General features: G+C 49.7%; 1 protein-coding gene across 3 annotated transcripts; it reads right to left on the bottom strand.

Annotated features, from left to right (window-relative positions):
• Positions 1-672: 672 nt before the first annotated feature.
• Positions 673-23,880, bottom strand: AP1B1 (adaptor related protein complex 1 subunit beta 1). 3 transcript variants are annotated; one of them, XM_081966442.1, is made up of 22 exons: positions 23,787-23,880; positions 19,671-19,734; positions 19,134-19,239; positions 18,544-18,679; positions 17,543-17,788; positions 15,891-16,081; positions 15,355-15,576; positions 14,798-14,918; positions 13,796-13,891; positions 12,501-12,616; positions 11,273-11,438; positions 10,294-10,392; positions 9,279-9,538; positions 8,430-8,631; positions 7,511-7,531; positions 6,982-7,122; positions 6,350-6,495; positions 5,106-5,235; positions 4,330-4,414; positions 3,706-3,792; positions 2,455-2,609; positions 673-807 (listed from the first exon to the last, which is right to left on the bottom strand). In XM_081966442.1, the coding sequence occupies exons 2-22, from the start codon at positions 19,705-19,707 to the stop codon at positions 733-735; spliced, it is 2,838 nt and encodes a 945-aa protein (XP_081822568.1). In that variant the 5' UTR covers positions 19,708-19,734; positions 23,787-23,880; the 3' UTR covers positions 673-732. The 3 variants fall into 3 exon arrangements, with proteins under 3 accessions (XP_081822568.1, XP_081822569.1, XP_081822570.1); XM_081966443.1 differs by lacking the exon at positions 7,511-7,531; XM_081966444.1 differs by lacking the exon at positions 23,787-23,880 and having other exon boundaries at positions 19,134-19,241; positions 19,672-19,715.
• Between the last annotated feature and the right edge of the window lie 577 nt (positions 23,881-24,457).

The raw sequence follows: 24,457 nt of genomic DNA, 5'->3' as shown, positions 1-24,457 counted from the left end.
GGGGTGCCTGTGGAGCGCTCCCGAGCTCCGTTTTTGGCTGCGACGGTCTCCTGCAGCCATCTGCGAGTGAAAACGGAGCTCGGGAGGGCCGTGATTGGCACCGCAGGCCAGTCCTTCCAGGGTGGCCCCGCAGGCCAGATCTAAGCACCCTGCGGGCCGGATCCGGCCCGCGGGCCGTGAGTTTGACACCCCTGATCTACACCCAAGAGGCTTTTTCACGTTCCGTAGTAGTAAAAAGAGAAGCGGTTTTCCAGCTCCGGTAAGTGTTCGTTATTGATTTCTTTATTGAGGTGGGAGAAGAGCAAGACCACAAGGAGATGCTGAAGGACGCAGGGGACATTCCCAGCTTACAGCTGCAACGTGGCAACTCGCGCAGCCCGTGGTTTCGACACACAAAAGCGCCTCAAGGACACGGCAGGCTTTGACACGCACACACACACGCAGCCATACGCGCGCACACAAAAATAGTGAGCCGGGTCTCCACCCCCACCCCCCCTGCTGCTCCGTTCTCCGACTTCCGCAGGCGTGGGGGGGGGGGGTGTCTCAATTCCAGCCGCTCGCAAAAACCTGCCCGGATACCTGCCGTCCGATCCCAAAAATATCGGTCTTCCGAACAGGGGAAGGAGGAGGAGGGAGAAAAAATATAGAGGGGGGTTGGTTGGGGGGGGGTTGTTTTTGCTTTTGGGATTCGTTGTTTTTGTTGTCTCAAAATGTGATCCCCGCCGGGCGGCTTTAGTTTTTCAGGATGGTTTCGTAGGCTTGGAAAACATGCTGGGTGACTTCGGGAGCGCGGCACTTCAGGGAGAGCTGCAAGGAAAGAAGAAGAAGAAGAAGGGGGTGAGGAGCAGCCGATGAGGAGTCCTCGGAGGCGGCGACGGGGTTAGTAAATCAGAAGCGGGGGGGGGGGGAGCAGGGGAGGCCCAGAAAAAGCTCAAAAATTAAAAGTTTAGGCCAAGCCGTTCAGAGCGGAGACCCGAGAGCAAAAAGCTGCTGTGAACAAACCAACTATTGTTTACCGATCGCAACAGCACTTATATACCGCTTTACGGCGCTTCGGACGGTCACTAAATGGACTGTTGTAAGTCGAGGGCCATCTGTAGGGATGCGCGGAAGCGTCAGATTCTGCCCGGCTCTGTTGCAAACGGCAACTCGTAGCAAAAGCGCCTTTTTAATTCGACCAAATGGGAGTCGAGGGTTTCTCTTTCCAAGGAGATCCGAGGTGGGACAAGACTGACAGTATCCTCTAAATTTCTGCTGTCTGCGATCGGCCGCTCCTTCCCGCCTCCCGGTGGCAAAAAAAATAAAAAATCCTCCCCCCCCCCCCCCCAAACCCCAGCTTTTGCCTAACTTGCGTTGAGCAGAGGAAATGCATTTTGGTGTTAAAAGGTAGTTAAAAGCTAGGCTTGGGAAAGTAGGAGTGGCCCTGGGAGGACAAAAAGCGACTGGCCTGCTAAAATCAGGGGGAAAAAGAGAGAAGCTAACCTCTAGATCCTGTAAGTAGAGGGGGGGGCAGGCCCGAGGGAGGGGCCGATGGCCAGGCAGCAACGGAACAGAAGGAAACAATACAAAAAGAAAAGGGAAAAAAAAAAGAGAATTACATTGCTATCCCAAGGGAAAGAAAAGTCAGGGAGGAAACTGCAGGCAGTTCTCGACTTACAACAGTACCATTCCAAGTTCCAGCGGCGCTGGAAAGAGCGACTTGTGGCCGTTTTTCACACTTACGACCATTGATCCAAATTCAGATGCTTGGCAAACCAAGTTGTATTTATGACGGTTACAATGTCGTGTGGGTATCTGTGAGACGCATTCCCCTTTTGCGCCCCCCCCTAACAAGACAAGGCAGATTCCGGAAAGGCAGATTTGTTCGATGGCCACGCGACTAACGAAGCAACCGATGGGATTCGCTTAATGACGGCAGCAAGGAAGGTCGTAAAATGGCTCAAAATTCGCTCAACCAACGGCAGAAATTTCACGCTCAACTGACGTCGTAAGTCGAGGATTGCCTTTACAGCTTTACCAATGAGTTAACCATCCACATCAGCAAAGTCACCCGGTTGTTAAGTGAATCTGGCTTCCCCATTGACTTTTGCAAAAGGTCATCACGTGAGCGGAGGAGGGGAAGGGATGACCCACACTGTGACCGTCATAAATATAAGCCAAGTTGCCCAGCATCCAAATGTAAATGACCTGACCAAGGGATGCTATCGCGGTCGCGAAGGGTGAAAAATGGCCGCGAGTCACTTTCTTCAGTGCCGCCGTAACTTCAAACGGTCACTAAACAGACCGTCGTAAGTCCAGGACTGCCCGTATTTTATATCTTGATCCATGAATATAATTTTGGAAGGTATCGATCGATGGAACGGAGGGAGGAAACGGATCCAGAGCAAAAAAGGTGGAAAGGATGCCCAGAATTGCTCGGTTCCCAGCCAACGGGAGCACAAATGGAAGCCATACCGTGAAGTTAAGACTCCCGGGTTGAATTCTCAGCTCAGCCAGGATGCAAATCCCGTTGGTGAGCTTGAGGGATTGGTATAACATGTCCTGTCCTTCCACATTCCGCTTGGCGATGGTGAAGATGTTGTTACCTTGAAGCTTGCTGCTCACGGCATCTGCCCCAGCCAGAAAGGAAGCAAAGCAATATTTATATTTATATTTATATATATATATGTGTGTTGTATTTGTGCTGATAAATCACAAATACAACACAAATATAAAAAGGCAACATTAAAAATAAAAATATGGTGTTCTGCCTGGATGGTCTTCTGTAATGAGCCGAAGGACAGAAAGAGGGAGTAGTGAGCTTCCTCCCATATTTGGGCATACCAGGGGTTGTAACACAAATGTATGTATGTATGTATGTATGTATGTATGTATGTATGTATGTGTGTTACAACCCCTGGTATGCCCAAATATGGCTAGCTGATGAGAGCTAATTAGCTCGAAATAGATCTATACTAGTCTCCCTTTATTTATTTATCGGTACAAATACAACACAAATATATATATATATATGTGTGTGTGTGTGTGTGTGTGTATGTATGTATGTATGTATGTATGTATGTATGTGTATATATATATATATATATATATATATATATATATATATATATATATATATATATATATATATATATATATATATAACTATGCATAGATACTTTGAAAACAACGTATTGTTTGGGTCTCGTTTCGTTTTACAGAGAAGTAACAAATCATCATCTCCTTTTAATGACCCCATAATCCAGTGGTTCTCAACCTGTGGGTCGGCACCCCTTTGGGGGTCGAACGACCCTTTCACAGGGGTCGCCTAAGACCATCGGAAAACACATATTTTTGAAAAAATACAGAAAACATAAAATAATTTTATGGTTGGGGGGTCACCACAAGGAACTGTATTGAAGGGTCGCGGCATTAGGAAGGTTGAGACCCACTGCCATAATGCCTTGCGGGGATGGAGTCTGGGCAACTGAATGGAGCTTAGTGTTTACTGCCTTTCCTGTCGCCAGTACGTAGTTATATTCAGCAGATACATATTCTCAGTGTGCCCAGAGAGAGAAGTATCTGCCTCTACCTAGGATCAAACTCGCAGCCTCCTATTTGTGAGGCGAAAGCTCCGCTGCTAGGCCACGGCACCACTCACAGATAAATAACAAATGTTCTGATAACAGTAGTAATAATGAATAATGAGCCTTATTCTCGTCTCACCTGCGCTAAGCGGACAGTCTTTAATCTGGAACTGGGCTTCGTTCTCGTTGGGAATGTCCTTCCACGTGGCCAGGAACGTCTGCCGTTCTAGCCGAAAAAAGGAAGAAAGTTGAAAACAAGAATTTAGAAACTTGCAAATCACGCTCGGCTGCTCTCAGAGGAAAAGGAAGAATTAAGATAGTTCTTGATTTATGACCGTTTGTTTAGGTAGGGTTCAAAGTGGCGAGGGCACCGGAAAAACAGTGAGGTATGGCTGGTCCTCGCAGTTGGGACCGTTGCGGTGTCCCTCCCTGTAGGAGATGACCAGACTGAGCCCAAGGGAGGGAGGGGTCAAGCATTATATCAGCCATGAGTCCTTGCGTGCCCGGAAGAGATCTAAGTTTCTTGACTTCTTTCGACTCTTGCCTTCCGCTAATTTCCCTTGGCTGTTAGTAGTTCAGATTCTTTTTTATATAAGATAATCAAAAGTTTTGATTTTTAGACTAACATAGACAAACAAAATAATAAAGCCATCTTCCATTACATACAGTGTGTCGATTGGTTACAAGGTTTTGGGCTCAATTGTGGTCATAAGTTGAGGACTATCTGTAATTTAGAGAATTTTCCAATTGCCTTTTGACTTACCCATTTTCCCATCTTCCACGAAGAGAATGTAGAGAGGATACAGGGTGCTGAAGTAGAAGACATCAATGTTATTTTTCACAGCTACCTGAAAGCAAAAAGACAGAGAACAATTCAAGCCCATTGAAAAATGTCAGAGTTGGGACTGGCCCAAAGTCACCCTCTGGCTTTCATGCCTAAAGTGGGACTAGAACTCACAGTCCCCTGGTGACTGGCCCAAAGTCACCCTGACAGCTTTCCCGGCCAAGGTGGGACTAGAACTCACTATCTCCTGGTGACTGGTCCAAAGTCACCCAGATGGCTTTCATGTCTAAAATGGGACTAGAACTCACCGTCTCCTGGTGATTGACCAAAGTCATCCAGATGGCTTTCATGGCTAAGGTGGGATTAGAACTCACAGTCTCCTGGTGACTGGCCCAAAGTCACCCTGACAGCTTTCATGCCTAAGGTGGGACTAGAACTCACAGTCCCCTGGTGACTGGCTCAAAGTCACCCTGACAGCTTTCCCGGCCAAGGTGGGACTAGAACTCACAGTCTCCCAGTTTCTAGGCCAGTCCTTTAACCACTACACCAAACTGGCTCCAGGTGTTTCGAGAGGACCTGCTTCCTGTGAGGTGTAGAGGATCTTCTCCCCAAAGGTGCCATTCTCAAAGATCTTGCCCCCTCCCCACCCACCCCCTGAGCCTGGCTGAGCTACAGCCCTTCCCCACATCACTGCTGCCTGGCCTCTTAAAAGACCCTCCATTCCTTCCTTCCCCTCTGATGCCCCTTCGGCTCACCTGCAGATTATTGAGAGGGTCCATCTTCATGACTGAACCAACGGTGTTGAGGGGGAGAGAGATCTCCACATTCTGGTTGGGGGCGAGAGGGGTGTGGACTTGCAGAGGGGCAGCAGGGGCCAAGCCGAAGCTGGAGAGAAACGGCCAGAGAGACAATGGCAAGTCTCAATACATACATTGAACAGAAAACAGCTCTACAACGAATTATGTCCTTCCTTTATGGGGTCAAATTGCCTGGCACGGATCTCCTGCAACGTGGCACTCCCTGAAAATTTTTCCCAGATGCCCTTGGAATTGCTGTCAATTGCACCCCAAACAGATGATCTAGGGGTGAAACGCTACCGGTTTGGGTCGGTTCGCTTGAACCGGTAGTAAAAAATGCTTTAAAAAGTTTTTTTTTAAAGTTCCAATGATTATGTGGGGCAGCTGATTGTGGGAACTTTTTTTTTTTTTTTTAGCATTCTTTAACTACCAGTTCAGGAGAAATAATAAAAATAAAAAACAAAACAATCATAAAAAATAAAAAAATAAAAATAATAAAAATGAAATCAAATAATAAAACAAAACAAAAAATAAAATAAACTAAACATGAAATCAAATAATAAAACAAAACATAAAAAAATAAAATAATAAATAAAAATAATAAAAATGAAATCAAATAATAAAACAAAACATAAAAAATAAAAGAATAGAAGAAAATAAAAATAATAAACATGAAATAAAATAATAAAACCAAACATAAAAAATAAAATAAAATAATAGAAATGAAATCAAATAATAAAACCAAACATAAAAAATAAAATAAAATAAAAATAATAAACATGAAATCAAATAATAAAACCAAACATAAAAAATAAAATAAAATAAAAATAATAAACATGAAATCAAATAATAAAACCAAACATAAAAAATAAAATAATAAACATGAAATCAAATAATAAAACCAAACATAAAAAATAAAAGAATAGAAGAAAAGAAAAATAATAAACATGAAATCAAATAATTAAACCCAAAACAAAACAAAACCGAACCGAAAGCTACATTCAGTTGGATGGGCAGTTGCTGGGACCTTCTCCAACCTGCCTGGCTGGGGATTCTGGGGTTTGGAGTCGGCCACCCTGCCAGGTAGGTCAGCCTCTTCAGCCAACTTCTTAGAGGATTTGGCATCATCGAGCCAGCCGCTCAGGATATCGGCCATCATCATCAGAGGCTCCCACACAGGTGGGCTGAAGGACGCTTCTTACCTGTTCCGGTTGAACTGGATGGCGAAATCCGACATGACCTGCAAGGCTTTGTTGGACAAGGTGAGGTCCATGGAGAGGGAGCCGGCCCGGCGACTGAACGTTCCCGAGATCTCCAAGCCTTTGGCTTTTACCGCAGGGAGCCACACCTAAAACCAGAGAGGACCACGCAAGGTTTAACCACCAAGGTCCTCCAGGGAGGTCTCCGCAAAGACTCAACCAAGAGGCAGTCTAAAGGTTGACTCATGGCCACTGGAAGCAAACCCTTGCTCATCTGAGACGATTCTCTGCCTAACTCATTTTGCTCTGAACTGAGGAAGTTGCTTGGATGAGCAACGAAATGTCTCGGATGAGTAAGAATTCCATCCGGTTGCCATGATCCCACCTTTTTAGGCACGTACTCCAGAGATACTCCAGAGAACTTAATACAGGATTTTGGTCAAGCGCCTGGCCTCTTGCTGCTGAAGACTTCTCTTTTGTGGCTGGGGAGGGAAAATCCAGCAACCTTGGACCATTGTGAATATCCGGCCAAGAGAAACTTGGTTGCCTTCGTGAGCTTTTGGCCAGCCGGGGCTTCCCAGGGCTACCACCATCTTTAAATCCAGGGGAGTTCCTACGAGAGGAAAGCTACTCACGGTTTTGGGAGCGACGTGGGAGCCCAACAGGTTGCTCACACCTCCGGCCAGGTCAAAGAGATCTCCCAGCCCCCCTCCAAGGGGCCCTCCGAGGTTTGAAGGCATGACCGCACTTGGAGCTGCAAAACTGGGCCCTCCCATCTGCAGGAGGACGAAAGGCAAGGCGTTCTTGGAAGTCCGGGATGCTCATCGGAAAAGGGGGGGGGGAAAGCTACTGCAAAAAGCTGGGAAGAGGAACCCCCCCCAAATCAGGGGACCCAGGAAATCCCTTGCACAGGATTCTACGAATGAAGCGTCTTGTCCCTCAAACTGGCCGGGAGTCCGGGACCGTCCAATGAGCAACTTGGTTCAGTAGATAAATCCCATATCAAACGAGGAACCATGGTTGTTGGGGCACTTCAATCATAAGGCCGCCCGCCCACCCACGCCCCCTACTTTGCCCAAAGGGGAGAGAGGTGAGAGGGGAGTGGCAGGCTCACGGACATGCAAGGCCCGTTCTTGAAAACGAGAAAGGAGAGCTGAAACGTACCCCTTCCTGTTCTTCCCCCATCTTGGAAGAGAAGCAGGAGGTGGAGAGGAGAACAGCAGCAGCAGCAGCAGCAACAGGAGGAGAGAGAGAGAGAGAGAGAAAGAAAAAGGGAGAAAGAGAGAGAGAAGGAGGGAGAGAGGGAAGGAGGTAGGCCAAGAAGGGGAGAAGGGAGACAAGGAGGGGAGGGTGAAAAGTCAGTTTGCTCAGCAACACAACACGGAAAAGCTAGCCCATGTGCTACAGAGGAGCCTCCCGTGTGGGTGTGCATGGGAGTGCATGGTGTGTAGAACGGAACAGAACAGAATGCAGAATGCAAATAAGAATGCGAATAGGATAGGATTGGATAGAATAGGAATAGAATAGACTAAGACTAAGACCAAGTCTAAGGATAAGATAGGATAGGAAAGGAATAGGAATAGAATAAACTTAAACTAAGACCAAGTCTAATGATAGGATAGGAATAGGAATAGGAATAGGAATAGAATAGACTAAGACTAAGTCTAAGGATAGGATAGGATAGGAATAGGAATAGACTAGACTAAGACTAAGGCCAAGTCTAAGGATAGGATAGGATAGGATAGGATAGAACAGAACAAGAACAAAAACAGAACAGAACAGAATAAGGATTAAGAATGGAATGGAACGGAATGGAATTTATGAAACAGAGTAGAATCTCATGAGCCATCAAATAAATTTGTAGAATTTTTCTTTTCTTTTCAAAAGCCTGTTAGCCTTTGGGGGTCTCCATGCAAGGAAAAAAAATACTCAAACTGCATTATCTTTTTTACTGCAATGACATTTTTACTTGCAGGGACTTCAAAAATATGCAACCTCTGGATCTTTATATATATGAATACGTACATATAAAGCTTCTCCTGATTTGGAGGCCACCCACCGGGGTGGCGGTAAGAGAACTTACCAGACTATCCAAGCCACCGCCTAGGAGATCCACGGCTCCCATCTGCACCGACGAGGTAGCAATCGGAGGGCTGCTAACCGGGGGTCCAAGGTCAAGGTTCAACAGATCCCCCAAGAGATCCCCCTGGGTGGGGATGACGGCCGGTTGCTCCGAAGGCGGCACTCCAGCCGACACCGCCTCTGGACTCTCCGTACTTTCGCTCCTGTTTTAACAGGGGAGACGGTGCGTTTTCAAGAGGGAACAGGCTTAGGAGTGGGGTTTTTTTTCATTGTGGTAACACACACACACACACACACACACACACACAACGTGCAAAAAGACAGAGCAGGCGGCATGAGGGACAACGTCTCAGTTCAAATGCTGCCTCCGTCACAAAATTTGTAGGGTCCCTCTGAACCGATCTCTCTGGTGGAACTGACGCCCTAGGCCCGTTCTTCTCAACTTTGGCGACTTTTAAGGTGGGTGGACTTCAACTCCCAGAATTCCCTGCTCGAATTGACGCCCTAGGCCCGTTCTTCTCAACTTTGGCGACTTTTAAGTTGGGTGGACTTCAACTCCCAGAATTCCCTGCTTGAATTTAGGCCCGTATTTCTCAACTCCCAGAATGTGCTGCTTGAATTGACGCCTTAGACCCTGTATTTTTCAAGTTTAGCGACCGTTAAGGTGGGTGGACTTCAACTCCCAGAATTCCCTGCTTGAATTAACCACTAGAGTAGTGCTCCTCAACCTGGCAACTTTTAAGGTGGGTGGGCGTCCACCCAAGCGGCCTGGGGAATTCTGGGAGTTGAGGTCCACCCACCCTAAAGTTAAGAAACAATACCCTAGCCTAAATCCTAAAGTCCGACTTACGAGCCTGTCCGGGGTGGGAGGCTTTTGTGGATGACTCCTCTGCTCCCCTCCACGAACGCACTGGGGGGCTTGTGGTAGACCGAGGCCAGCGTGCCGATGTAGCAGATCAACTCGTCCAACAGAGTGGGCTCAATCAGGTCTGTCTCCTCTGAAATGAGCGGTTTTTCGGCCAGGACTACCTCCTTGGCTGCCACGGGATCCGTGGAGAGGAGGCGCCAGTAGATGTAACCCCGGTCCCTCAAATCGGGATTATCCGAATCCTACCAGGTTGGGGGGAAAAAAGGGGGGGGATTATTTACAGGTATCCCTCGATTTATAACAGTTCTATAGGGACTGTTGGAAGTTATTGTTGTGGCCCACCAGCAGCCAACAGAGCTGGCAGCAGATTCGGACAGTGAGGAGGTTGGGGAGGAACCTGGGCCAGTCCTGGAGTCTGGGGAAGGCTCTGATGAGGGTTCTGTGTCGGAGGCAGAGAAGGGGCCAGGGCCGTCTGACAGTTATCAGCTGCCTTCAGAGTCAGACATCAGTGAGGCAGAAGAACAGCTGGAGGCTGTTCCCAGTGTGAGCATGTGCAGAGTTGCCAATGAAGGGAAGAGCTAAAGGACAGGGGTCAACTTGGGAGTAAGGCCACAGGTGGACGATGAATGACCCATCCCAGAGGGAATAAAAGAGGAACGAAAGGGGAGTGGAGTTTGCAGGAGGCCATTAGTTCGCTTCATTGGTTTGTGACTCTCCGAGATTCCTGGCCAAGTTTTGCAGAGATCGGCCTGTCAGCTCTCCAAGCCAGAGAAGGTCTGTGACCGTAAGTCCTCCCTCGAAAGACTTTGCTAGAGGTGAATGAGCGGAATTCACAGTCAATTCATAAAAGGGTTTTTTGTTGGGACAAGGAGTTTACTTCAGGCTCTCTGGAAGCCTCGGTCAGAACAGTTATAACTGCCCTGAAATGGGGCTCTCGACAGGTTTTTCGGTGGCCGGAAGCGGACGCTCGCGGTGGGGCAGCGGCAAAGAGCTTTACCTGCGTGGCCAGACTCAACACCTGCTGCACCAGCTCTTGCGTCTCGGTGGGCTTCTTCAGGAAGAGCTTCACAATGGCCGTCAGCAACTGAAGCTGGACCTAAACGGGGCAAGAAGCAAATCCGAGGTTAAAGGAAGGCCGCTGGTTTTGTTTCTTGCTCAAGGCTCAGACAAAACCCCAGGAGGAGGGTCCTCGGAGGGAGGGGTTGACCCCCAAGCAGGAGACCAAGAGGGAAGACCTTCTCCCGTCAGTGTAGAACTGATCTTCTCACTGCCGAAATCCTTCAATCAGCGGTCCCCAAGGTTTACCTATCTATGATCTATCATCAGTCTATTACTTATCTACTATCTATCAATATGTCTGTCTCTGTCTGTCTATCATTTATCTATGCCATCCAACCATCTATCATTTATCTATCATCCATCCATCCATCATTTGTCTATCATCCATCCATCCATTCATCCATCTATTAGTCTCTCTATCTATGCCACCCACCCATCCATTCATCCATCCATCCATCATTTGTCTATCATCCATCAATCCATCTACTCATATCTATCCACCATCCATCCATCCATCCATCCATTAGCCAGTCTATTTATCATCTATCTATGCCATCTCTATCTATCATCTATCTATCTATCTATCTATCTATCTATCTATCTATCTATCTATCTATCTATCTATCTATCTATCTATCTATCTATCTATCTAATCTATCTATCTATCTATCTATCTATCTATCTATCTATCTATCTATCTATCTATCTATCTATCTATCTATCTATCTATCATCTATCTATCATTTATCTATCTATCTATCATCTATCTATCCATCCATCCATCTCATCCATCCACTCACCTTTTTCTGCCTGTCTGTCTGCCTATCAATCTGTCTATTTCTACACTAAATCGTCTGAGGCTCTCCCCATTCCTCCCCAACCCCAGCCCCCAGACCTAACCCGCTGAGGCCTGGCACCTGGGTGCTTTCATCGTGGAAGCCCTCCAGGAAGCTCTCCAGCAGCTCGTCCGCGTTGTCGATGCGCTCCGCGTATTCTCCCACGATCCAGATCATGGCGGCCCTGGCTTCCGGTTCGTCGAGGGAGTCCAGGTTCTCGCACAAGGTAGCGATCACACTTTCGTACCTGCGAAGAGGAGAAGACCATAGGAATTATCTCAGGCCCCAAAGGAGATCCTGGGAGCTGCGAAGACCAGAGTGGTCAAGGGGTCAGGGTTCCAAATAGCATCCAGAATAAAATCAGAGTCCGAGGCAAAGGATTGCTCAAAGTTCCCATTTATTAGGAGAGCCTTGTTGGCGCATCTGGGAAAACCCGGATCTGAAAGCTTCCCGGTTTTTCCCACCCAGTTGAAAGTTCAAGATCTTGCCCCCCCACACCCACAAGCCCATCCCATGGTCCAATCTTCCACTTCCACAAACCTCCCATCCAGTTCCGGCCAGGTGCAGAGACAAAGATGACCTTGGCTTTCTAAGAAGAATGTTATTATGACTACATAACAACAACCTTGAGCAGGTCAGGATTGAACTCCTGCGTAAGGGTTCCTCTCCTAGCTTAAGAAAGTGGGGACTCTTGAAACGGAGTATTTCAAAAGGAACGCTTTATTAAGCAGAATGGAAAACCACTAAGTTCAAAGCAACGTCTGAATGGATGGATGATAGGTAGATAGAAGATGGATGGATGGAAGGGAGGGAGGGAGGAAGGAAGGGAGGGAGGGGAAAAGGAATAATAACAGCCCTTTAGACTTATATACCGCTTCACAATGCTTTTATAGCCCTCTCTAAGAGGTTGACAGAGTCAGCCTCTTGCCCCCCAACAATCTGGGTCCTCATTTTACCCACCTCGGAAGGACGGAAGGCTGAATCAACCTTGAGCCTGGGGAGATTCGAACTGCCAAATTGCAGGCAGCCGGCAGTCGGGAGAAGTAGCCCGCGGCACTGCACTCTAAACCACTCATCCCCCCCTCCCTCCCGCGTAAGTTGCAGTAAATTTTCCTAGAAACCATCTGTTCCTACTTGCGAGTTTCTCCTGCGGAACTCTGAACACTTCAAATTCCTTTCAGCGCCATTCTGGCCCGGCTCCATCCTGCGGCTCCAGCTTGCCAGACTGTTTATTGATTCTGAATGCGTCCCCCGAACCTCTTTAGCAAATTCACCATCCCTCAGCCAAGGGGAAAAAAAAGGTTCCTACTTGTTCGGGTATTTGCGGAAAATGTCCTTGATGACCACAATTGCTTCCTGCACCACGTAGTTGACCTTGGTCTGGATGAGATCCAGCAATGTGCTCACACAGCGCTCGGCGGATTGCTGAAAACGGGGAGAGGGGGGGGGAGAGAAAAGGAAAAACAAAACCATCCTGGGTCAACAAAAAGGGGAAAAGGAGGATCTCATCCCTCTTTCTCTCCCTCTCTTTCTTTCATCACTTTCTCTCCTTTGTCTTTCTCTCCCTCCCTCCCTCTCCCTCTTTTTCTTTCTCTTTCTTTCTCTTCTCTCCGTCTCCCATCACTCTTTCTCTCCTCTTTGTCTCTCTCTCTCTCTGTGTCTCTCTGTCTCTGGAGTTACCGTATTTTTCAGACTATAAGATGCACCAAGATTTCGAAGAGGTAAACAAGAAAAAAAGTTTTTGCCCTCCCCAACCCCTGGGAGCATTCTGCAGGCCTCCCAAACCCTCCGTGCGCCCTATTTTTGGTGAAAAACAAGCCTGTTTTGGGGGGAAATGGGATGTGCGTGGCAGGGTTTCCGGCTATATTTGGTGTATAAGACGCACCAACATTTCCACCCTCTTTTAGGGGGGGGGAAGTGTGTCTTATACTCCGAAAAATACAGTAATACTGTTGTGACGGGGTTAATTGCTGTACACTTCCCAGAGTCACTGCTATGAGGTAGGTGGCTCTATAATTGGGAGGGAGGGAAGTTGGGGAGGAAAAGGAGGAAGGGGAGAATGGCAGGAAGGAGGGGGAGAGAGAAAGAGATGGGGTGGGAGGCAGAGAAGAGGAAAGAAGGAGGGGAGGAGGAGGAGAAGGAAGGAGATGTTGACCTGGGCAAAGAAGGAAGGAAAGAGAGAGGGGGGGGGGAGAAGGAAGAGCAGGGAAATGGGAAGGAGAAAAAGAAGAGAGATGGAGGAGAAAAAAGAGAAGTGGAAGAGCAGGGGGAGGGGAAGGAGATGGAGAAGGAGGAGAAGGGGAAGGAGAAGGAGGAGAAGGGGAAGGAGATGGAGAAGGAGGAGAAGGGGAAGGAGAAGGGGAAGAGCACGGGAAGGGGAAGAAAATGGATTCAGGAAGCCAAAGAGTTTTTAAAGAAATGGAGTAGCATCCTCCTCTTCATAACTCCTATAACTCCTTCTAGCACTGATGGCGTTGCCTAGTTGGGTCATGAAACGCCTGTCAGAAAACAGGCAAGCTCCGAGGGCATAAAAAAAAGAAGAAGAAGACCCCCTCCATTTTGATTCATTATTCACGGGTATGTCCTTTCTGACCAAGACCTCACCTCAACCTTAATGGCGCATCGGCCGATGGCCCGCACGGCTTTTCTCACAAAATCCACATCCACTTCGGTTGCGTATTCCTTTAACTCGGCGAGCACCTGCGAAGGGACAGAAAGGCGATTGAGACCGGACATGTTAGGGCAAACACAGCCACCTTCTCTTCAAGAGGGAATGTGGGAATTTCAGGGGAAGGAAGCAAACCTCCCCCCCCCCGCCAATCCTTCTGGAAACAGGAGGAGGTACGAGCTTGTGTTGCGCAAAATAGATTCGCAAAATAAATCCAATAAAACGAAATTTCAGAGAAATGCTGGGCTCTCTCCCGCTACGAGCCAACAAAACATCGCATTGCAACAAAAGAAGAAGGAATATTTTTCCTGATGACGGGAGCTGGGGATAAAATAAGAAGTAAATACGTCCTCGTTTTACCACTGAACCGGAGCCCAAAATTTCTGCTGCTAAGCGAGACGGCTGCCGAGCGAGTTTTGACACCACCACCCCTTTCGACGACCTTTCTTGCCACCGTTGTTAAGTGAAGCGTTGCGTTTGTTAAGCTAGCCAGACGGTTGCTAAGCGAATCCGGCTTCCCTGTGGACTTTGCGTGTCGGAGGGTCGCAAAAGGGGATCGTGACCCCGGGACATTACGACCATAAATCATAATGTGATTTATGACACAGACTGAGGGAGGAAACGGGGGTAAAGTTCAGCCGTAACTTACGTGAGGTCAGATCTGACTCCGCTTGGGTATTGCCGAAATGTCGCTCTTAATAAATGACTGGATTTTTTTTTTAACCGGACTCTGAATACCTCTATATTTCTACATAGTAAACTACTATATTTTTATACTATTCAGTGTCTCTGTATGCTGGTTTGTGCGTGTTATTCCATATCACTCTCATTACGCTTCTCTGCATAGTCGCTCTTCGAACGGGGAGCTTAATTACTTAACAGAGCTGCAAGGCAGGCAGGCAGGCAGGCAGGCAGAAGTTTCCCTCTAAGAACTTTACCTGTGCGATGTTGGCCTGAGAGGCCAGGCGGATCATAATATCCAGCTTCTCCAGCTTGACGTAGATTGGGTCGTTGTACTTCACAAAGAAGACTTTCATCTCGTGCTTCAGAATTTCAGGCCTGGAGAAAAGAAATAAGGAAAGGTGACAGCCGCTTTTTTCCCCCCCCTATCCCAGTAGTCCTCAGCTTACAACAGTTCATTTAGCGACCGTTCAAAGCTACAGCGGCACTGGAGAAAAAAAAGGGACCTAGGACCGTTTTCCACGCTGACGACCGTCGCCATGGACACGTGAGCAAAATTGGCAACTGGCATGGACTTATGACAGTTGCATGGACTTATGACTAGGGTCATCTCATCCCCCCTTTGCGACCTTTGGACGGGCAAAGTCCACGGGGGAGCCAGATTCACTTAACGACCGGGTTACTAACTCATCAACTGCCGTGGAACGGCACTGAGGAGAAAAGTCGCAAAACGGGGTGTGAATCCAGCGAGTCTGGCGCTAGGAATGCTCGTGTCCCTTTTCCAGCCCTCGCCAGGTGTGCAAGAGGAACTCACCTTTTTTGCACAATCAAGTTGATGTTCCGCAGGGCCACGTACTGCAGCTCCGGTTCGGCGGAGAGCAAGGTGACCAGCGGGGGAGCAAGCTTCTTCAGCAAAGTCCCGTAATAATCGAGATCTTTCGAGAGCATCTCGGTGAATTTCATCAAGACCTTCACGGCGGAAAGGACCACGGCAGAGTTGGCGTGCGACAGACGGGGGGTCACCCGCTCGCAGATGCTGAAAAAGGAAGGGTCGGTCAAGGGGGGGGGTCTTTTCCGAAGAGCAGCAGCAGGCCCAGGCAGGGGCGGGCTTCAAAAATGCCAGCAACGAGTTCTCCGCCGGGTGGCTGGGTGGGCGTGGCCTAGCGGGCCTCCTGCCCCGCAGCGGAAGGAGGTCCGTTTTGAATGAACCCAATTCACAGCCGCTTAAATGAAAAGAGGGGTTTGGGGACTAAGCGTGTGATTTGTGCTTTGTCGGGAAGCCCGGATCAGAACCGTTTCCTTTCTACGGAGCGCCCTCGAGAGCAAGTGAGCCGAGCGGCAGCTCGTTACCTCTGAGCTTCCCGGTCATCTTTGGGCATGTAGTTAGCCAGGCAGTCCAAGATGAAGATCTGGCCCCATTCGGTGCATTCGTTCAGAGCGGTCAGCAGCTTGTTGATGGACTGCGGGTTCAAGTCGAGCAGGTTGCTGCTGGGGTGGGACTCGGCGATCTCCGAGAGGGCCGCGACCGCATTCGCCACCACCTAAATTAAAGGAGGACCACCTCGAATACGGAGCCCCCTTCTCACAAACGACACTCCCTCGCGTGGTTCTCTTCATCTCCTCTCCCTCTCTCCTCTCCTCCCTCTCATTTCTTCATCCCCTCCCCGCTGCCTCTCCTCCTCTCCCCTCCCCCTCCCTTGTCCTCCCCCTTTTCATCTCCTCCTCTCCATTCCCTCTCATTTCTTCATCCCCTCCCCTTCCCTCCGCCTCCCCTCCTCCCCCTCTCATCTCCTCCTCCCCTCTCCTCTCTCTTCATCTCCTCTCCTCCCCTCTCCATTCCCTCTCTCCTCCCCTCCTCTCCCTTGTCCTCCTTTTCATCTCCCTCTCCTCCCCTCTCCATTCCCTCTCCTCCCTCTCATTTCTTCATCCCTTCCCCTCCTCTCCCTCATCTCCTCCTTCCCTCTATCCATTCCCTCTCTCCTCCCTCTCATTTCTTCATCCCTTCCCTTCCTCTCATCTCCTCCTCCCCTCTCCTCTCTCTTCATCTCCTCTCCTCCCCTCTCCATTCCCTCTCTCCTCCCCTCCTCTCCCTTGTCCTCCTTTTCATCTCCCTCTCCTCCCCTCTCCATTCCCTCTCCTCCCTCTCATTTCTTCATCCCTTCCCCTCCTCTCCCTCATCTCCTCCTTCCCTCTATCCATTCCCTCTCTCCTCCCTCTCATTTCTTCATCCCCTCCGCCTCCCCTCCTCCCCCTCTCATCTCCTCCTCCCCTCTCCTCTCTCTTCATCTCCTCTCCTCCCCTCTCCATTCCCTCTCTCCTCCCCTCCTCTCCCTTGTCCTCCTTTTCATCTCCCTCTCCTCCCCTCTCCATTCCCTCTCCTCCCTCTCATTTCTTCATCCCTTCCCCTCCTCTCCCTCATCTCCTCCTTCCCTCTATCCATTCCCTCTCTCCTCCCTCTCATTTCTTCATCCCTTCCCTTCCTCTCATCTCCTCCTCCCCTCTCCTCTCTCTTCATCTCCTCTCCTCCCCTCTCCATTCCCTCTCTCCTCCCCTCCTCTCCCTTGTCCTCCTTTTCATCTCCCTCTCCTCCCCTCTCCATTCCCTCTCCTCCCTCTCATTTCTTCATCCCTTCCCCTCCTCTCCCTCATCTCCTCCTTCCCTCTATCCATTCCCTCTCTCCTCCCTCTCATTTCTTCATCCCTTCCCTTCCTCTCATCTCCTCCTCCCCTCTCCTCTCTTCATCTCCTCCTCTCCTATCCCCTCTCTCCTCTTCCCTCTCATTTCTTCATCCCCTTCCCTCTTCTCCCTCTCGCTTGTCCTCTCCCCTCCTCCCCCTCTCTTCATCTCCTCCTCCCGTCCCCTCCCCCTTTCTTCTCTCAAGGACATTCTTACCCCCTATTGCAGTACAGGAGCCCAGCCAAAGTCTTTAGCACCTTAACGAAAAAGATGATCCCAACTCCCCCCCCCCCCCACAAAAAAAAAGAAAAAAGAGAGGCAATCACCATTGGGTTAGAGTCTGAAATGAGATCTTTCAGCGTGTCCAGGAATCCTTGGTCCTCCACCAGCTGGGCGTTGATGTCGTGCAGTTTCGCCACGCAGACGGCGGCCGTCTTGCGCACGTACGGGTCCTCGTCCTTCAGGCATTTCCGCAACGGCTCGCAAAGGTACTCGGTGATCTTGTCGACTCGGATGCAGCCCATGGTACGGACGGCCAGAGCTCGGATGAGGGGGTTTGGATCTTCACAGTCCTAACGGAAATGGGGGAAACAGCACGGGTGACCCGCCAGTTTCAGGAAGGTTGTTTCTGCCAGTGGCGAGATTTTTCCTTTGGAGTGACGGAGCTCTCCTCCTAAGTACAATCCTAGGAAAGCTGCTGGACAGAAAATCAAAGCATTTCTGCCCTATTAGAGCAGGGGTTGTTCTGGCCGGCAGCAGTCAGTGGAGCTGGTAGCAGAGTCAGACAGTGAGGAGGGTTGGGGAGGGAACATGGGCCAGTCTTGGGGGGCTGAGGAAAGCTCAGACGTGGGGTCTGCGTCGGAGGCAGAGAGGGAGCTAGACAGCAGTGAGGCAGAGGAACAGCTGGAGCCTGTTCCCAGTGTGCGCATGCGCAGAGCTGCCAGGAGAAGGGAACAGCTAAATACAGGGGTCAGACTTCGGAGTAAAACCAGAGGTGGACGGTGAATGGCCTCTCCCAGAGGGAATAAAAGAGGAGCAAAGGGGAGTGGAGCTTGCAGGAGACACTTAGTTCATTCCAAGTATTGCGGCGTCGGAAAGGTCTCGGCCTGGCCACTCTCCAAGCCTGATCAAGGTCGGTAAATTATGAACTCTCTCGAAAGACGGTGGGAGAGGAAAGATTTCGCCGGAGAGGAATTCGCTGTCAATTCAATAAAAGGGGTTTATCGGGACGAGGACTCGGCTTCGTGCTCCTGGGGAAGCCTAGGACAAGACACTCACCTGGATTTTCTCCAGCACCGCTCAGCCAAAAAGGCACCGCCGCACTCACCTTAACGAAGGTGTTGACCGCCATAATGGCCATGTCCGGCTGACTCTTGGCGTAGTTCATGAGATACAGATAAACCAGCTTCTTCAGTTCCAGGTTGTCGGTCTGCATGCAGTTGACCACGTCGGGGAAAAGGGCGCTGGGAGGAGGAACGGGAGGTGGGTTGGAGGATCCTTCCCGCGTCTGACAACAACACGGGCAGTCCTCGACTTACGACCACGACGGAGCCCGTTTCCCGCTGCTAAGCGAGACCAGGTTTCTCTGGCCAATCACCAGGAGACTGGGAGTTCTAGTCCCGCCTGAGGCATAAAACCCAGCTGGGTGACTTTGGGCCAATCGCCAGGAGACTGGGAGTTCTAGTCCCGCCTGAGGCATAAAACCCAGCTGCGTGACTTTGGGCCAATCCCCCTCTCATCCCAACTGACCTCACAGGGTTGTTTTGTTGTGGAAAGCAGGAGAAGGAAAGAAGGAACTCAGTCGCCTTGAGTTATTTATAAAAACAGCAACGGTGGGATATAAACAAACAAAACGAACCGACAAGACAGACGGACAGAATCCAGCTGGGTGCGCATACCGTCCAAGGGGCAGCATACCTTACGTCCTTCCCAACGGTCATGGATGCAATCACCTTCTTCACGGCTTCCTTCTTCTTCTCTTTCTTGTCGCTGTTCAGTTCGGCCTTCAGTTCAAATATTTCCCCTGGAAAAGAATTGGGTCCTCGGCTTAACGACCACGATAAGAGCTCCCAGATTTAAATCGGCCGACCGTCTTGCCTCGAAGCCCAAAGAATCAAAATGGAATCGTCGCCTGTGGATCCCAAGCGGTCGTGATCCGTTTCCAAGACCATTAATTTATTAAAGTAAGTTGTTGGCCAAGTTTGCGATCTTTCTCGCCGGCCGTTAAGTCGAATGGTCACTGCTGGGATTTCACAGGCCGTGATTCTATTTTGATCTCTTCGGCTTCCAAACGAGACAATTGGCGAATGAGTTTAACACATCAAATGAAATAACTCCACACGCAGAGGCAACTCTGGCCCCATTTCACCCTAGACGTGGGTGTTCTGAATTTGACCTTGGGTCTCCCTTGGTGAACCACAGCCAGCAAGCCCCCCACCCCACCCCCCCAATTACCTTTTTTGGTGGTGGTGAAATACTTGGAGTCGCTCATCTTGACGGTTGGTTGGTTTGGTCACTTCTGCAAGAGAAAAAGAGACAAGAAGAGAGATTTAAGATGGAAAAAGAGGCAGGAAAGAAAAAAATAGGAGGAGTAGGAGGGAGGGAAGGAGGAGAAAGGATGGGAGGGAGGGAGGAAGGAGAAAATAGGAAGAATGGGAGGAAGAAATTGGATGAATAGGAGGGAGGGGGGAGAAAATAGGATGAATGGGAGGGAGGAAGGAGGAAAGGAAAGAAAAATAGGATGAATAGGAGGGAGGGAGGAGAAAATAGGATGAATGGGAGGGAGGGAGGAAGAAAGAAAAATAGGATGAATAGGAGGGAGGGAGAAGAAAATAGGATGAATGGGAGGGAGGGAGGAAGAAAGGAAGGAAAAAATAGGATGAGTGGAAGGGAGGGAGGGAGAAAGGAAGGAAGGAGAAAATAGGATGAATGGGAAGGAGGGAGGGAGGGAGGAAGAAAAGAAAAAAATAGGATGAACAGGAGGGAAGGAAGGAGAAAATAAGATGGGAGGGAGGAAGGAAAGAAAACGGGATGAATAAGAGGGAGGGAGGGAGAAAATAGAATGGGGAGGGAGGAAGGAAAGAAAAAACAGGATGAATGGGAGGGAGGGAGGAGAAAATAGGATGGGAGGGAGGGATGAAGGAAGGAAGGAGAAAATATGAATGGGACGAAGAGGGAGGGAGGAAAAAAGGATGTATGGGAGAGAGGGAGGAACGAAGAAAATAAGATGAATGGGAGGAAGGGAAGGAAGAAGGGAAGGGAAGGGTGAGAGGAAGGAGAAAGAGAGGAAAACGAAGAGAGGGGAAAACACTCATCAGACAGGCCTTATCTGGGACTTTCAAACACATTTTCTGCTTCACTTCCCTCCGGAAAAATCCCCGGCAGGCCTACGGCTAATCTCGTTAGCGGCTGCTCTTACGGAGGGCGTGGAATTAAGTCTCCCAGGAGGTTAAACTGGATAAAACAACAGCCAGTCCTACGGCCGTGGTTGTCGCTGCTGCTGCCGCAAGATGGACCCACAAAAACAGCGCGTGGAAATTATTTCTCTTCGGTCCCCGGAGAAATACCAAATATTTCTCCGGCACGGAGTCCCCCGAAATCTCCTTTTGCTACTCCCAAGACTTCAGGACGCAGCCTCTTTCCAATTGAGGCCAAGATTAGACGGTTGTTAACTGAGTTTTGCCCCAATTTTCTCGCCTCCCGGTTGTTAAGCGAGTCCCTGCCGTTGATAAGTTAGCAACCCGGTTGTTAAGTGGGTCGGGCTTCTCCCATGGACTTGGCTCCTCAGAAGGCCGCAAAAGGGGAGCCCCCCTCCCCCCGGGACTCTGCGACCGTCGTAAGTATGAGTCAGTGGCCGAGTGGGTGAATTTTGATCCCGTGACCACAGGAACACTCAAACGGTCGTAAGTGTGAAAAAGGGCCCTAAATTCACTTTTTCAGCGCTGGTGTAACTTCCGTCACTAAACGAACGGTTGGAAGTTGAGGACTGTCTGAACTAATGCTCCTTTGGGGACACACTCAATGGCTTTAGCTAGCATCCCTCTTCCTTGCACACGTTTTAAAAAAAAATATTTTATTTTTGTTTTATTTCTATGTAAACAGTCCATTTTCCATGAACCAGTTTGTCGTCCGGGTACAAATATTTTAAATATTTATATTTAAAATATACGCTCTTATTCATTATTTAACCTCATCTTAGCTTAATTTCCAATACCTTAAGTATCGAATATTATAACAATCCCACTCTTATTATTTGCGATTTGTTTAACTCTTATTAGTTATATTGACTGCAAATACATTTTCTATGCGTTTAGATAATTTCTTTTGCTATTCATTCTTCTCTCTCTCTATTTGCAGCCACAAAACCAATAATTTCTCCAAAAAGGAGGAAAAAGAATCAGCTCAAACTTCACAGGAATGCAACGCTACCCAAGAAGGGAAATAAATGCGCTCTGTGCATGCTCAGGTGCCCTTTTTGAAGCTTCGGTCTCCTTCAGGGGATGGCTGTTTTTAATCCACCATCCAACCTGAGCAATTTAAAATGGATTAATCTTTTCAATGTTGACCTCCTTAAGGCCAGCCGAGGGAACGAGTTCGCACGGTGTGCAGCGGGCTCAAATCAACGCAGGGAGTCCTCGATTTACGACCGCAACGGAGCCCGACAATGTCCGCCTAACGTTAAAGCGAGACGCTGGCTAAGTGAGTTTTTTTCCCCCTTCATCCCCGTTAAGCGAATCCAAGGCAGTTGTTTAAATGAGTCATCCCGGTCGTTTGTCGAATCGGGCTTCCCCCACCCCCTTGAAGGTCGCAAAAGGGAAATCAATCATCACGTGACACACACACACACCCGTGACCGTCGTCAATACGAGTCAGTTGCCGATTTGGTTTTGGGGGAGGGGAAGGAATGCTACAACAGCCGTAGGTGTGAAAAACGGCCCTTTTTTCAGTGCCGTCGTAACTTCAAACGGTCACTAAGCGAACTGTCATAAGTCGAGGACTAGCTGTAAAGCCATAAATACAGTACACAACACACACACAGCCCACTTCATTCTTTCCAGAGTTATACAAACACACAAAGCGAGTTGGATTATGTAAGGCTACAGATGTTTTCCAGTGGTTGGGCGGCCTCAGGATAACAGCTTCCTGTTCCTGCTGCCCCCTCCCCTTAATTCTCAGGCCTTCCTTGGGATGTTTTACAGTGGAATGAAATTTTTTTTGGGGGGGGGTGTTTAAGCAGGGAAGTGGAGGGGGCTCTTAAACTTCCCCAGGAGGCCTTCCAGCCCCCTCCCCAAAAGACAGATGTTCCATCCACCGGTCTCCCCAAAAGGAATGGCAGGCGGCAATGGGGGTAGGGGGCTTCTCTCCCCTTGGAAAGGCAGATAGGGGTGTCTGTGAGTGTGTTTGGGGGACAAAGACAGGTGTCTTCTGCTTTTACCCCCACCCCACCCCCCAAAATAAACAGGCATGGGACAGCAAAAAAAATAAAATAAACCCAATGAGGGGATCCTGTTACTGCAACGCCTCCCCCCCCCCCGAGTCATACACATGGGGGTCCCCAAAGCCTCCCCCCTTAGCAGACAGGAGGGGGGGGCTGGATCTGGTTCTCCCCCCCTCCTGGAAAAAAACCTCTCCTTCTATCCAGGCAGGTGCAAATCCCCCCTCTCCCCCCCAAAAAAAGGGGGGGGGGTCATTTTCTTTGATCGTCCCGACCCAAAAAGGACAGGGGGGGTTTCCTCCAAAGTCAGGCAGGAGCCCCCCTCCCCAAATAAGCAGCCGGAGTGACTTGCTCTGCAGGCCGAGCCCCCCCCCTCTCACTTCTACCCCCACACTCCAAAATAAACCTCCCCAACAGCAAAATAATAATAATAATAATAATAATAATAATAGGCATGGGGTCCCCTAGGCCTCCCCCCCTTAGCAGATAGGGGGGGCTGGATCTGGTTCTCTTCCCCACCCGGAAGAAGCCCCCTCCTCTACCCAGGCAGGTGCAAATCTCCCCCAAAAGGAGGGGGGGTCGTTTTCCTTGACCGCCCCCTGCCCCAAAACAGACCCAAAGACAGTTGGGGGGGTCCTCCAAAGCCAGGCAGGAGCCCCCCTCTCCCCAAAAATAATCAGGCATGGGACAGCAATAGAAAGAAGCCCAAGGAGGGGGTCCTTTTATTGCCCCCCCATGGCTCCGCAATTAGCAAGACAGACTTAAGGGGTGGGGGGGGCTGGCTCTGGTTCCCCCTCCCCTCCTGGAAGAAACCCACTCCTCTAGCCAGGCAGGTGCCAACCCCCCCTCTCCCCCCACCCCAAAAAATACAGAGGGGGGGCTCGTTTTCCTTGATTGCCCCCTGCCCCCAAAAAGACCCAAGGACAGTTGGGGGGGGGATTTCCTCCAAAGCCAGGAGGGAGCCCCCCTCCCCAAATAAGCAGCCGCAGGACTTGCTGTGCAGCCCCCTCCCACTTCTTCCCCCCTCCCCCGAAAAAAATAGACGGGTGGGAAAAGAGGGGGGGGGATTTTCCCAGGCTCCCGCAAAAGCAGACCAGCTGCCGGCCAGCTTCCCCAACCTGGCGCCCCCCGTTTACCTCCGCGGCGCTGCGTTTGGCTTCGGCCCGACGGAAGTCTCGGGATCGCGGACGCCACGCAAGCGCGCCTCCGAGGAGGAGGAGGAGACCGGAAGGCCGCGGGGGCGCGCAAGGCCGTTCCGCGAGGACGCGCAAGGCTGGAATTGCAGCCCCGGGAGCCGCGGGCGCCCGCTGCAAATCAGCCAGGCGGTTTTGGGGGTGGCCGGTCTCCGCCCCGAGCCCCCCTTTGGCTTCCAAACCCGCTCTGGCTAGCAGGGGCGGCGACCCCCCCTCCCCACTGCTTTCAAGGCGGAGACTACAACTCCCAGCATGCTTTGCCAGCGGCGGGGATGCTGGGAGGGGTTCTGGCCCGCCATCCCCAACCTGGCGCCCCTTGCAAAACGAGGCCGGTTCCCTTTGCAAACTGCCAAGCGTAGGAATTCAAAGCAATACATTCCCCCACCCCCAGCCCCAAACTCAAGAAGGCTAGGGTCTGCAACCATAGAATAGAATAGAATAGAATAATATAATAATAATATAATATAATTATAATTAATAAAATTAATAGAATAGAATAGAAATAGAAAGAATAGAAGAGAATGGAAATGGAATAGAATAAAATCAGAATAAAATAGAATGGAATTGGAAATGGAATAGGAATGGGAATAGAATAGAATAGAACAGAATAAGAA

Source organism: Natrix helvetica (genome assembly GCF_964273705.1).
Source record: "Natrix helvetica genome assembly, chromosome: 14".
NCBI lineage: Eukaryota > Metazoa > Chordata > Lepidosauria > Squamata > Natricidae > Natrix > Natrix helvetica.
The sequence above is the reverse complement of the archived record's forward strand: the minus strand, read 5'-3'. Positions and strand labels throughout refer to the sequence as shown.